The sequence below is a fragment of the Leuciscus leuciscus genome (assembly GCF_965113295.1).
Source record: "Leuciscus leuciscus genome assembly, chromosome: 9".
NCBI lineage: Eukaryota > Metazoa > Chordata > Actinopteri > Cypriniformes > Leuciscidae > Leuciscus > Leuciscus leuciscus.
This window is the reverse complement of record NC_138733.1, coordinates 16,253,705-16,269,022: the sequence shown is the minus strand read 5'-3', so window position 1 is coordinate 16,269,022 and position 15,318 is coordinate 16,253,705. Positions and strand designations below refer to the sequence as shown.

The 15,318-nt window shown below is 39.6% G+C and overlaps 1 protein-coding gene across 2 annotated transcripts in view; it reads left to right on the top strand.

Moving 5' to 3' along the window:
* Nucleotides 1-15,318, top strand: part of nxn (nucleoredoxin) — a 74,350-nt gene that overhangs the window by 46,789 nt on the left and 12,243 nt on the right. For both annotated transcript variants that reach the window (XM_082181046.1, XM_082181047.1), the window contains exons 2-3: nt 10,876-10,993; nt 14,704-14,837. In XM_082181046.1, the coding sequence (XP_082037172.1) occupies nt 10,876-10,993; nt 14,704-14,837 (252 nt within the window). The remainder of the gene's footprint in view (nt 1-10,875; nt 10,994-14,703; nt 14,838-15,318) is intronic.

Genomic DNA, 15,318 nt, shown 5'->3' with positions numbered 1-15,318 from the left:
AGGTTCTTTAAAACCAACATGAAGACATTAAGATCTTTGCACAGGCGTCTTAAACTAGATATTAACTCTTTCCCTGCCAGCGTTTAAAAAAAAAAAATTTACAGCCACCTCTAGCATTTATCATTTTCACAATACTTTAGCGGCCCCCAGAATATTTTCTTGTATGCATATCTAAACATGCAATTTATCAAAAGAAATAACAGAGCCTCAGCTTTAAAAGAAAAGAAAAAAAGCTTTGTTCTTGCTTCATGAATTATTTTTTATCAACACTGGGTAAGTTTCATTGAAAAAGGCAACATTTTAAACAAAAAGCTGAGAAAATCTTTTTTTCAAAGACTGCAACATGCATATGCAATGCTTCTGTCGCTTGTTTCTGGAGATGATCTACTCTTTCTACTCTAGAAAATGTGTAATAGCGCCCTCTGCCATGTAATAACCATGAAAACACAGAAAGCCGGAAAATTCCATCAATGGCGTGGAAAGAATTAAAAAGATTTTTCCTTTTATTGTGAACACCAACAAAATGCGTTTTCTGTCATGTCCCAATTCCTGTATGTCTTTAAATGATTTAAAAGTTTCCTGATGTGGGAACCCATATATTTTTGTTTCTTGTTTAAGAAGTAAAACCGACATGCCATCTATGCCACAATGGCTTGCTCTCCGATTGGCCCCAATACCCCGAATCAGTGTCAATAGCTCTTGCGGTCATAATTTCCTCGTGCCCATCAGGCGGCCCGAGGGGGACGTACATTAGTGGCTCTGCAGCAGGATATTAGCAATGATGTTTTCACTGAGTGATTGCATTGTGGGCCACTGATGAGGATTCTTTGTGGTGCAGCAATGCTTAAATGCATAATCTCTGCCTCTCTCATTCTTTCCCTTTCCCTGTTCTTCTGCCCAGAGTGACTGAGTGGGTGTTCACTGAAAGGTCAGGATGAGGTTACGAAAGAAGGGAAGGGAATGAATGATCGCCCCCTCATAAACTCAAACCTGTCTGCAGTGTCTACATGAAATACACCTCTGACTGTATCGTGCTCGGCATCTTCTGTGAAGCTTCCAGATGCCTTGGTTTTTTGAAGGGGATGAACATGTAGAAGGCTTAAGCTCTTGTTTCTGTGGGTCTTTGCCACCCACCTCAGCATACAGTATTGCGTTTCCTCTTCTACAGGGTGTGATGTGAGTTACTGTTGGCAGGAACCAGGGGCTATGAAAAACGTGTTGTAAGTGAACCTCTCCTCGCCGTGAGTGGGGCCATTGTGATTCAGACTGCCGTGCCCTGTATCTCAGCCTGGTCCGGTTGGTGCTGTGCCAGTTTACACTGCCAGAAATTGTTCTGGTATCAAGTTGATGAGTGGAGAAAGAAGGGCCACTGCTGACACTGCATTATGTCACCTCACAGTCCATTTGATGACTTTAAGAACTTGAATGCACACCGAGGAACTGCACCCAAGACGAGGAATGGTTTATATTTTGCAATTGGTATGAATGCAATCCGGCCTGATTTATAAAAGTGAACCGCTATTATTGATGTATTGATGACTGTGCTTGCATTCTATTTTTCTATTTTTGCAGTGCATTCATGGCAGAATGACAAAAATGCTCAACTAAAAATGGTTTGAATTGCGATCCAAATCGAGTATAATGATTCGACTCGACGTAGGGGTGAGCCATATACAGTATATAAGCACAAATTTACATCACAGTATTCTTTAAAAAAAAAAAAAGAATATATTACAATATGCACATTTGTATTTAAATTGTGATTTTAAAACTACAACATTTAAATGCTATTTAGAATAATGTTCTTATGACAGTTTCCAGACTAATGGTAGATCTATGAGAAATTAAATTAAATTAAGATTTTTTATGAACATTATAAAACAATAGTCAATCAATCAATATTTTTTTTTCAATGCAAGCTATGAGGCTTTTTTCCTTAATGATTTCAATGATTTAATGAGATCAAACCAGTCATTAGTGAGTCGTTTTAAACAATTAATTACAAGAACTGGTTCAAATTAGTCATTTGTTTTTGAATCAGACTGCACTGCTCGAGCAGTATGTTGGCTTTTGCAACTTGCGAAGACAGGACAATTTAAAAGATGGAAAGATAAGCACATAGTTTTTATACTGCAAACCAACATACTTAACTCTGGTAAAATATGATTTCTTTTACCCTGGCATTGTAATAAAGAGATCATAAAACTTTCTGAAGAGACTTGATCACTTTTTTATGATGAAGAGTAGGGGTGTAAAGATACATCGTTATATTGAGATGTCGTGATATAAAAATGCGACAATATGTATCGTTGATGTAAACGATATGATTCGCAATTAGTTTGTTTTATCCAAGACTCGGCTTACTGTATTATAAGCTATAATTCACCCAAAAATGTAAATGTTGTAAATCATCATGTACTCACTCTCATGTCGTTTCAAACCTACAAGATTTTCGTTCAACTTCCAAACACAAATGAAGATATTTTTTAAGAAACCTGAGAGATTTCTGTCCCTGTGCGCGCTTATGTGTAAGAGATTCAACGAGTTCATGCACTTGAAGCGCGACTACTGCTTGAGGAAAAAATTTACGTTTACGGAATTTTAGTGGCAACTACATTAAACTACTATGTATAATTTTCAATATATTGTATACTAATGCATTGGGTGAATATTTGTGGGTCCTGATAATAATAAAGTAATAATTAAAAAGAACATCTCTTCTTTATTTTGACTTAAAATATCGCGATAGTATCGTATCTTGAGTTCAGTATCGTGATTTGTATCGAATCGTGACATGAGTGTATCGTTACACCCTTAATTAACAGATTGAATTTAGGCTTTTATTCTCATATGAACAAACCTCATTGGTACTTGCTGAAGCTCAAACATGCTGTGTAACATTGGTTCTCGCACATCAAGCGAACATACAGGTATTTGAGCTTCCGTTTACCACAGCTGAAGTGTTCGCTGATGAATGTTTATATGTGAATAAAAGCCCAAATTCAATCTGTTCATCATATAAAGTGATCAAGTCGCTTCAGAAAATTTTGACTAACCGCTCAATTCATATGGATTAATTTTACGATCTCTTTATTAACTTTTTGAAGCGCAAAGTGGTAGTTGTGTAGCTGTCAATGGAGGGACAGAAATCTCTCAGATATCATTCAAATATCTTAATTTGTGTTTCGAAGATGAATGAAAACCTTATGGGTTTGGACTTTGGAATGACATGAGGGTGAGTAAATGATGACAGAATTAAAATTTTTGGGTGAACTAACCCTTTAAAGGGTTGATGAAAAGCACAAGAATTTTATAAACAAACACAAGATGTCATGAAAATGCAGCTTTGCTCCATCAACTGGCCCATGATTTACTCACCCTCAAGCCATCCTAGGTGTACATGACTTTCTTCTTTCAGACGAATAAAATCGGAGTTAAATTAATAAACACCCTGACGCTTCCGAGTTTTATAATGGCAGTGGATTGCAACCATTGATTGAAGCATCAGATTGAAGCTCAAAAAAGTGCATCCATCCATTATATAAGTGCTCCACACGGCTCCGGGGGGTTAATTAAGTCCTTCTGAAGCAAAGCGATGCGTTTGTGTAAGAAAAATATCCATATTTAAAACTTTATAAAGTAAAATAACTAGCTTCCGGCTAAACGAAGATACAGATTCAACTTATTTGAGTAATGCGACGTACTGCTGATATTTACGCTACGCCATGACGCACTACGCTACTTCCGACGTCACAAGGTGCGTAAATTGCACTTTACGTGGAAGTAGATTGCGTATGGCCGTTTGGATTTTTCCAAGCTAGAATTTTACTTTGTAGCATTTTAAATATGAATATTTTTCGTACACAAACTCTTCGCTTTGCTTCATTTTAAAGTGAACCACTCCTTTAAGTTTAATGCTAGAGCATCTAGTCTTTTCCGGGCCAAGGGACAGAAAGCACTCCCACGCTGCCATGACTTCTAACCCTGTTCCTCAGAGGCCCGGTAGCAAACGGGATTTGTCGTAGACAATGCTGCGTATCGCTTAAAGCCTTGCTTTTTACGCTTCTACAATCCTCTGCTTTTAGCCAGCATTCTTTACCAAGTAAAACCTTGAACTAAAGACCCCTGCCATTGAGAGCGCAAGTCAGGATTAATCCTGCTTTCAGAAAATGGCTTTTGTATGGCTGGGGCTGAAGCTGGAAGAACTCCCCACTCTCTTTTTTTCCCTCTGTCTCCATCTGTGTCATTCCGTCTCACTTTTTCCTCTCCGTCTGAATGAGCCTGTCTCTATTTTTTGTTCCCCTCTTCTAAACTCCCCCGTGCCACTCCGGCACCTGTTTTCCTCACTAAAGCATTAATTTATCACTGAATTATTACCCGAGATCCCACAATGTGCCTGCCACTCTATGACATGTCCTGACTGGGCAGTTTCCATGGCAACCGAACCCCTCTATCCAAAAAGCAATTTAGCCTGCGTATTGGCGTGCACAATGCCTCTACCCACTAACGGAAGGGCCAATGAATATTGTAGCCTGTAAATATGATGCAGCAATATCACGCTGAGTTTTAAAAGCGGGGGTGGGATAAATGACCGTGTGCAAGGAATCTGTTTCCTAGAATTGTGATTTGTTCCTCACGATGGGGGTCATAAAGGCATCGCAGCTTTTGTGATGAAGTGAATGCCCGCGAGAGAGGCCTGCTATGCTCATCAGAGAGGAAGTAAGGGCGAGACGTGAAATGCACAAACTGTTCCAAAGCGTCTCTCTCTCCCTCTCTTTGCTCGAAGTATGAAACGGACCCTGTCCAGACTCGTATTTTACTCATCTTCTGCCATCAGACCATCAGGGCTTTGCTAAATGAAATACAACATGTTATTTCACTTTGCACATGCAGAGGTTTGAGGCCAGAGGAAATATCAGATGGGAAGAGGTTCGTTTCTGCTGGTCTCAGAGTGCCAACCTGCACTGTTAAATTCACAGTAGAGTTTCAGGCCTTATGGTATGACATTTATGGTGTAACTGTATTAACTGATTTAATGTAATATACTGGCATACTTGAACTTCTAATCTGCTTTGCACTGATAACGACCGTAATAATGCATGTGGTAAATATACAAATTTTATTTTATTCATTTATTTTTATTATATATATTTTTAAGCCCGTTCAGATATTCAGTTGCCTGCAGGCCTAATCTATAACAAAAAAAACAATGAAAACACAATTCTGTTGTTAGAGAAGATGGCGAGATCCTCAGATCCAGAGAACAATAAAACTGGATATCTAATCTATTCCACAGTCATTTATAAAGTGGGCGTAACATGCTTCCAATTTAGTTACTTGGTGATAATGATATTTGCAATAGACGTAGGTAGGACCTTTTAAACTCGAGAGCCTAAGTCATATGTTTCCACTTTAAAAGCTCAAATCAAACCAGAGACAGTTGCTCTGTTTTCTATATGGTACATATTATCAGCTTTTATGCGGTCCTCTAATTTAGTTGCCTTTTTGAGGTCACAGCAACAATAAATCATAGCTGATGCCAAGTGGCGTAGTTTTTGATGCCCCTTTTTCGCTGGTTAGCAACTGCCGTGTCTCCTGGGGCTCAAGTTAAGTGATCTCTTCATCTGATGCAGATTATTATTAAGAGGATTAAAGGATGGGAGTCCGCATGTCCGAAGGCATCAAGCCAGGAACTTGACAAGTCTTTGGCCTCCATCTATGAATTCCATGAAACCAATATGGTGTCGGCTCAGTCACGGTATCCACGCTGCTCTGTAGAAGCACTCGGGGATGAATTGCGACACTAGCTTTATTGTCTGACGCTGTAGAGCTCCAGTGCTTCCTTTTTAAGCGTTTGCCAAAAACGCCTATGCTAATGTTTTCATTTTCCTTTGAAGAGCAAGAGCGTTGTCTTTCTCTCGACGGCAGGCTGAGCGCTGTACATGTGTTCCATTTCTTGCCTGCATTGTTTAGCGGGTGTTTTCTGAAACTGGTCCGTGGCGCTGCCACTTGGCACATGCCCCTTGTTCTCCCCCTCTAATGAAAGCAGATCCGCTCGGAGTCAGAGTTCTAACGGCGGGAGGTGAATGGGACAATGACTGCGGGAATATCTTCTACTTGAGCGGGCTCAGCAGGAGTCTGCAGGCTGGTGTAGGAGTCACGTGCTGTTAAAACCCATTGGCCGACGGGCGTTTCTTGGTGGAGACCACAGGAGGCCGAGGGCGGAGAGGGAGTTTGGTAGCTACAGGAAGTGAAAAACACTTAACAAAGGATTTGCACTCCACAGAGAATAGCTGCTCCTCTTCACAGCTTTTACCATCCTGAAAGTCTGCCTCGAAATCACTTTGTAACAAGATTCACTGGGCCAGTTGATGGAGCAAAGCTGCATTTCCATGACATCTTGTGTTTGTTCATAAAATTCTTGTGCTTTTCATCAGATGTGTCTTGTAAAGTATTGACGGTGACAAATTTTGTTTTACAAAGTTTGCTGCTTCAGTATTTATAATTTTTTTTACAATTCTATTGTATGCTGGAAAACAGTGATAAGCATTTGATAAGTCTTAAAGACTTTTATTGCCAAAAGCATTCAATATATAGCCACTTTTCCACTGTTGGGTAATACAGTGCTAAAAACAGTGTACAGACAGGATGATTTTATGTAAAATAAGCTGAAGTTAAATTCAGTACTTTACAGAGTCCCGAGCCCCACATGTCGGTGGGAAAAAATGAGATGGGAGGAAAAACATTAAGTCAGTGCTTTTGACAACTTTTGCGTTCTGCCAAGAAAGTTTGCGTTCGCTCGCAAAGAGCTCAAAATGTTTTGCGAGCGAACGCAAAGTTTCTCAGGGGAACACAACATTTAGGAGAGAAAGCAAAAGCATTGACTTATTATTTTTCCTCCCATCTCATATCCCCCCCCCCATCAAGTCCCTTTGGGGCTCTGTACAAATTTTTCTTTATATATAGAATTATTATATATCATTAAAAACTTTTGGAAATCACAGTAATGATCATTGTTTTTAAACAAGTAGGCCAGTGGGTATGAGCTTTGTCATAATTATTTCACCATGCAATATAATAAGCTTAATTTTCTTTAATATATAATTATTTCTGTCTTTTCATCCATTTTCACTCTCTTTCTCCATGAAGAGAGTCTTTTTTCATTACTTCTCAAGCACGTTTGATCCATTTGTGGTTGAACAAATGGCCTGAGCTCGACCCGTGTGTTTGAGTGAATGTTATGTATAGTTAATGTCCACTGTGGTTGTTAAATGGTCACAGCAGGGAATATTGGCACATTGAAGGCCTTGCTCTGAGCAAAGTAGCGAAACAACATGAGCGGCCATAGACGAAGGTTATTAATGGCGGCTGTCACTGATGTTTGTTGATTTTGCCAATGGCACGTCTCTGAGGCCATTATTGTTACTGGTGTGAAATGAAATCTCTGTATTTCATCATGCGTACAGAAACGGAGCTCGGAGCTTTCTAAATGAGTGTGCAGCCCTCCAGAGAGTCTGAGTAAATGTTGCCATTACATAGAAACGAAAAAATTAATAATACGGTCCTGCAAAAGAAAGCCCACACTTTGCAATGCAGACTAGCTCAGAGTTTTAAATGAGGGAATTGTGTTCCCCTACAGCCTGTCATAAGAACAGTCACATCGTTTTTTCTGTATCACTTGCAATGGAATCTTGAATTGCACCAGCGCAAAATAAAAAGAAATTGAAAGTTATTTGCCATAAATCATCATTATTTCGAGAAGCCTCTACTGATGTGGGTTACAGTGACTGATGAATGCCGGTGATGCAGACGCCATGATTACGACCATCATCCCCTGCAGGATTATGTTAATCGGGCGATTGTGATACTCTGTTGCTTGATGATCTCAGTTGTGGAGTGATTTACCAGGCTACGCCGCTCTGAAACAGAACCAAATGCTGTCTATAGACGGGGAAATGCTTTAAGTCGTCATTTGTATGCGAGAGCTGAATGCTATTGGTTTCTTTGCTCTCTTTCAGTCTTTTCTTTGTGCTATACTTCTATTCATGCTGCTGTGTGTAGGTGGTTCTGTGATATTTTGCGCATATGAAGGTGCAAGAGAGCTGCGGCAAGGCAATATGGAAATATTACTTTATAGCCTATAGATTTTTACATTGCTTCAAAATAATACCTACAGTAATACAGAAACAATACTGATACAAATCACTGCTGCTCATCTGGTATTATTAATACCAAGTTAATTTTGATTTGGACATTGGCATTGCCAAAAGTAATGTAGGACTATGTGAATTTTTCATCGGTTGGATCCATTCAGGTCATTTAATTTTATTTGATCTCATACTTATATATGAGATCAAATATATACAGTCCAAACCAAAATTTCTCACATTATCACAGTTTATTTGCTGTAGTTTAGAAAATGGTAATAAATTATGACAAGAACTCTTTCACTGGATTTGCCCATCCTTCTGTTAGACTGTCTCAGAAATGAATTAGGTTGAATAGCTGTCAGCTGTTAAATTTAAGTACACAATTAGATAATACCAATCTAGGTCAAACAATTACCAAGCAATGCTTCATTTTGTTCAGCATGTGGTGTAAAGAGGTTGCATTAGCAATTAAAGAAAAAACACTAAAGCAAAACATGGTGTGTCTGAATAATTTTTACTGGTAGTCCACTGTATGAAGAATAGTTGGGAATAATATGTCACAGTTAACCTTATTTTGCTATCCCCACTTAAATAAATGAACCATAGTGTCCTGCACCCACTATTAAAATAAATAATTTGAATAATTTTTGGTTTGACTGTATATTTTTGTACTGTTAATATGCATTTCAAAAATTGCTTGTTTCCCCCCCTAATACTAAAAGAACAGGCTCTTGAAGAAACTCTTTGACCTCTAAAATATGTCAGCATTCATCACTGTCCATGTCCTTCCTTAATTTGCTGTTTTCATCAGGTTCAGGCTGTGAGTGTTTTTAGCCGCACTGAACTGATGGGTAGCCGTTGACATGGCTGATCATGGAGCTGTCTTTCATTTCATATTACCACTCTCCTTCATCCAGTCACTCATACAGCTGTCTCACAGCCTGCGGCCGAGCTTTGTTCTCTCGCGACTCACTGTTGAGCTGAGCCCAAACACACAGCTGTGTCAGAATCACAGGTGTGTGTAAGGTAAGAAGCAGTGTTGATACTTGAGACCTTCACAGTTAGTGCCCTTTAACCTCACTGATTTGCAGCGTAGGCCGCTTGCGCTTCAGGTCTGAGTGAGAAATTTGGGTGCAGACAGGCCAATGATTGAGCTAGCAACTTAAATGTTGACAATGGCAGCGCTGCAGGTTTGTGTTGGAGCCGTTCTCTGGACGGTGGACGCAATCATTCAGGCTTAGAGAAATAGAGTAACACTCTTTGACTGTCTGTTCACATCTAAACTCTCCTCCGGTGAAAACATTTCATCAGCCATGCATCAAAGGGTTTGATCGCACCGCGCATTTGAACCTCCACTGTTTTGTTCAGCCACATTTAACATTTGACTTCATACTCAATGTATATTTTAAAGTGAAACTACAATATGCCTGTGTAGAATTTTCAGTGGCTGTGTGTAAAGAAATCATATTTTACCTGAATTGTGACTATTGTAGTCTCGTAGAATTGTAGTATTGTAGAATTACGACCACACTTATGAGGTCGTTTTCTTAGTCAGTAAGACTAAGTCGGTGTAGCTAGAATTCCTGAAATCAATGGCTCTTATGAACTGGTTATTTTAATGAATAGTTCACAAAAGATGACAAATCTCTGAAACAATTCCCTGTATTGTTATTACAGTATTTGCAGAATATGTAAGCAAATAGACATTGAACTAAAATGTACCCGAATAAAGCAGGATAAATGGCATAGAATCAAATTGACTTGTAGCTTGTGAATCAAAATTGCATCAAAACAAATCTGTATCTATATTGATTTTCAGCCCTAACTCATCCCTAGTGATGTCAGTTTTATCAATTTAATGCCATCATGGTTAATTATTTAATGTCATTTATTGTACAATTAGTCATGCCCCTGATCTGAATGTAAATGTGATGAGGAATTTGGCGCTGCTTATGAAGCCACACGGTCTAATATCTATTCAATAATTTATAATATAGCCTATATAGGCTTTAGTCTTTGCATGTGTGTCTAGTGTTTTGATAAATCATTCATGTCCGTAGCAATTGTGTTTTTCATGCGCTACATGTTTCGCATCAGTCCACTGCAGTTACTGTAGTTTACTTTTATAGGTGTCTTTCATCCATTAAACCTTCACACGTCCTGAATAATTTACCAGGTTTCTTCTCACCTGCAAAAGGATGAAGGCCGCGGCGGAGCCCACAGCCACGAGACTACACAGGCAAACGTCTCTGTCGAGCGAGGTTTAATCGCTGGCTTTTTAGTCCGTGTGCCACGGTTTGAGTGAGACTACAGAAAGATAAAGTGCTCTCTTCGAATTTCATCAGATGCCAGTCTCTTTAAAGTTGAATCAGCCCTGTAGATGTTTGATTCTGGCCCTCAGCTAATTCTTCGGCGGCTCGCCTCGGCTGCGGGATAGCACTTAATTCAACTCGCCACATTTCTGAGTCTCTTTATACTTCAGAGCGCGAGGAAGACGTTTTGTACCCTATTTTTAAGCCTCTCGTGGAAAGATGGGAAAGCAATGATTGTATCTCTAATGGTTAAAAAGGCAAAAAAGCTTTGAAAAAAGAGGAATGAGCTGAGATGAATCGTGCTCTCGCTTTCTAACACACACATTCCCACTCCTCCTTATTCTTTCAGTCATATTCCTTTTTATTTCCTGGTCTCTAATCTCAGTCTGTCTGTCTGTCTTTTCTTTTTGTAGATGAAGCTATGGAACAAGTACAAGGTGACCAGTATTCCCTCTCTGGTGTTCATCGATGCTGCCACGGGGAAGATGGTGTGTCGGAACGGCTTGCTCGTAGTGAGAGATGATCCAAAAGGTGAGATCCTAAAGGGTTTAAAGGGATAGTTCACCCAAAAAATAAACTTATTTTGTTATTAAAGGTGCATTAAGCAACTTTTCATGTTAAAAATACCCGTTTTCTAACCCATACATGCTTAAACAATTGCCTGATGGGCTGAATGAGCCCTTCTCTGATCACTGAGATTGTCTCTAAAATCCTGTAAAGTAAAATAAATAAGAGGGATTCGGGCCGGAATTTTAGACTGGGCGTGACGTCATGCGCGTTCACGGCACGCTCACCTGGCTGTCTGGCAGGTTTGTGTATTCGCCGCCATTCTCCGTAGAAGATGGATTCTAAGAGACCGGCTTGTAGTTCATTTCAAACACCAACGCAAACTCCACATAAGATAAAAAAAAGAAAACTTTTGTCCGTGAGCGTGCACACTTCTGGCTGCAGTTTCGCTTGCCGCCAGAGGGGGCATAGTTCTGCAAAAACTCAGAGACTTGCGCAATGCACCTTTAATGTAACAGAGGCCAGCTGGTAAAGAGGCAAACCTCACTCCCTGGCCTCAAGAGGCGCACTTGTGACTGATGCTAGTGGTCTTTAGCATTTAGGCCTGCCAAGGCGGTGACACTGGTTCGAATGGGACAAGTTACATTAACTTACCCTCTTGTTGTTCCAAACACTTACGCTGTTTTTTTCTGTTAAACACTAAAAGAGAACTATTTGAAGAATCTCCAAAAATGGCATAAAAACACTAAAAATGCAGCATAAAAGTTGTCCATACAACTTATGCCCCATCTTCTAAAGTCCAAAGTGCACTTCAGTTTCGACACAAAAATGTAGCGTATGTGTACAGCCGAACACGTATCCTTTCAAAGTAAACTCCATTTGATAGCTACGCATACACAGACTCTCAACATATGATATTTGCTCTAGAAAGTTTCATCCTTTTCCAGTGTCTGCTCTATTTCTCCGGAGGTTATGATCAATAAAAATGTTCTTTGTATTCATTTAAACACGAGTTGTGAGTATCTCTTAAACCCCTCGCACAAGCACTTGTCAACGCAGTCATCTATTGTTGTTTTGTCTTTTCCAATTTTTTGGAGTTAAGCCCAAAGTATACTTAAGTTTTGACGCAAACACTTATGCGTACTGTACAGCCAAACATGTAGCCTTTAAAACACATGCATTTGACACATGCACACTAGAAAGATTCATCCTTTCCTGTCTCTCCAGAAATTATGACTGATAGAAATGTCTCTGTACTCATTTAAACTCATTACAGATTTGCACATATGTCTTTGTCCCCCTCATGCAAGCACTCGTCAACGTGGGCATCTGTTGTTGTTACGTCTCCAGTAGTTTGTTGTTGTTGTTCTGTCTCTTCCATTTCTTTTTTGACTGTGAAACAACGGCCCAGGCCATAGTTCGGGCCCGGGTGTGTGTGCTATGCCGATGATAAAAATGTGCCATGCACACTGAACACATACTGGATCAGTAAATGAATGATTCAGACGAGAGAGTTCTTTTCCGTAAACACGAATTTGACTGATTAATTTATGAAACAGAGTACACTACATTGACAACATTACTACATGATGGAAACAATCTGTGTGTAGATTCTCCAAAATTACTACTTTTGTGTTCCACAACACAATTTGAAACAATTTGGGTTTGAAACGAACAAATAAGGTTTTCATTTATTTGCTGGTGAACTGTCTCTTTTACTTGACTTCCACATGCTCAGGAACTCACAGTGCATACATGGCTTGGCACCACGGTACATGGCTGGCCTTCGCTTCCCTTCATCTGTCTGTAACGGTATTTGAAGAGCTCTGTGCATTTGATAGCTCTCAGCTCACTTGAGTGGTGTCATCTGCAACTCCTCTCTGCAGGTGAAAGGAAGGCATTTATTTGTCTGGAAAGGCAGGGAGCCACTGCATTTTCATAAAAACATTCATGCAGTGGAATTTGTCAGGTGATCAACATGACAGATTCACCTCCTCCGCTTAATGAGCCTCAGCTCCAACAGTTACCAGCAGTAAGAGTGAAAAATGTACTTGTTGATTCATTCATTGCACAGTCATTGCCATTCTGAAACACTGGTGCACAGGATTGATGACTTAGCCTAGAGCTTTTGTTTGAAAGCATGTGCCGTATCCGGTGTGTTTGTATTGTGTGTGTGTGTGTTTGTATAGTGTGTGTGTGTGTGTGTGTGTGTGTGTGTATGAACGTGAACATGTGCACAGTAGCCAGTACAGGAGCAGGTTCGAAACCCCAGTGACAGCCCTGTGCTTTTGTTCTTTATGGCTAATAATGCCTTTAACAAATAATGAAGACACTTCGCTATTGATCTTTCACTGTTTGTTCCAAAGCTTAGGGTGTATTATAGTGGCCATGTTTGTTAAGCTCCAAAAATGGCACAAAAACATTAAAGAGCATCATAAAAATGCTCCATACATGGCGCTATATACCAAGCTATATTCCATAGGACAGATTTGTAGAACTAATAGACCAACATTTAAGTCATAATTCACTGATAAACATTCCTGCCAGTGAACTGTCAACTTGAGAACCACTGCAACTGAATCGCTGATTCAGTGAGTTTTGATCATTCTGATATGAATTCTGATCATTCCGGTTCTTTTCACAAAACAGATCGGTTTTGTTTGCCATTTAAGACTGATTCCTTCATGAATCTAAGGACTTTTGTTCACTTTTGACAGCTCCAGGGCTTTCATGAGAACTACAGATCATACTTCTGCATTTTTGTATCCCTGCCCACGGACAGTTGAAACGACAGAGGGCAGTTATTGTAAGAGTAGGATATCACTGAAAACCATATCATACTGTGTCTACTCTTCATTATGGTGAAAGTGGATTTCTGTGGCAACAGCTTTCTTACCCGTACGCAACGGTGTTTTGCTTTGGAGGGGGCGGAACTGATAGAACGACAATTTCTTTCAGGTTTCCACCTCCGTTTGACCTAAATGTTCGTTGTCCTGTCATCCTGTTTGAAATGTTGACTACAAAAACAGAGGTTTTTCAGATGTTCCATTGCGGCGTTCTCTCTGTATTTACGATTCTTTGCAGCCTTTACTCTCTGTTTACAACATGCTGGATCCTTTACTGATAACTGAAGGTATATGTTTACTCTTCGAATTCTTGCTCCCCGGAACAATACAAGTCAACACCACTATGATTAAATGTTTGCTAAGAAGTATTTCCTACTAAAGCAAGACTGTATTTGACTTTGGTAAGCATATCCATAGCAGACTGTTGGGAGTGGCCTTGGTGCCCAGTGCATTATGGGAGTTGAAATTTTTCAACCTATTTGGCAATTTGGTTTTCTCAAGTCAAGTAGCACCGATTTCAACATTTTCGCCTTTCTACTGTATAGGTAGCCAAGTTTTATTGAAAGCCCATTTTGCCACCAGTGAAGAACCCCTTTAATTCTTCATTTTTAGTTGAGGTATACTAAATAAACAACACTTTTAAATAGTTATGTAATATTTGGAGAAATGGATGGACTTCCATCTCACATTAAGACCTGATATTTGCTTCTGCTCCCATTCGCATCAGTAGCAGCATTTGATTTCCATGTGCTATCAGGATCCAGAGGAGAGGCTCCTGTGTATTATAAATATATGAATGACATATGCATGTGCTGTGCTGGCAGTGAAAGGAGGATTGTGTGACAGTAATCAGAGTCCTGCTCTTCCCCGCTCCCACCCGTCCTGCAGGCCTGGAGTTCCCCTGGGGGCCGAAGCCCTTTGCGGAGGTGGTGTCCGGGCCCTTGCTCAGGAACAACCGACAGACGGCAGACAGCAGTGCCCTGGAGGGGTCCTACGTGGGGGTTTACTTCTCTGCACACTGGGTGAGTGCTTTGTGTTGCTAACCTAGCCATACTTTGAGACAAAATTGCAGTTGATTCAACTCTACATTTGGATCTCGTATGCTAAATTATTTTTTGTAACCTAGCTGTACTTTGGAGACAAAATTGCAGTCTAATTTTATTTTTCATGTTGATTTAGTTTAACTTGATGTACCAACATAACTAAAACTCATAAAAATGTATAAAAAACATATAGACACAAAAAAAAAAATATATATATATATATACATACTAAAAATGACACAAATTACTAAAAATGGAATATATATATTTTTTAAACAAATGAAAAATATGAATAAAAACTATAATAATCTCAATGATACTAAAATAACACTGGTTAGAAATTAATAGAAACCACAGTAACACAGAATCGAGCATAACCAAAAAATCAGCAATGGTTTCGAACGATTCGCTGAGTCAGTTTGATTCAAACCACCAATAACTCATGTGCAAGAACCAGTTC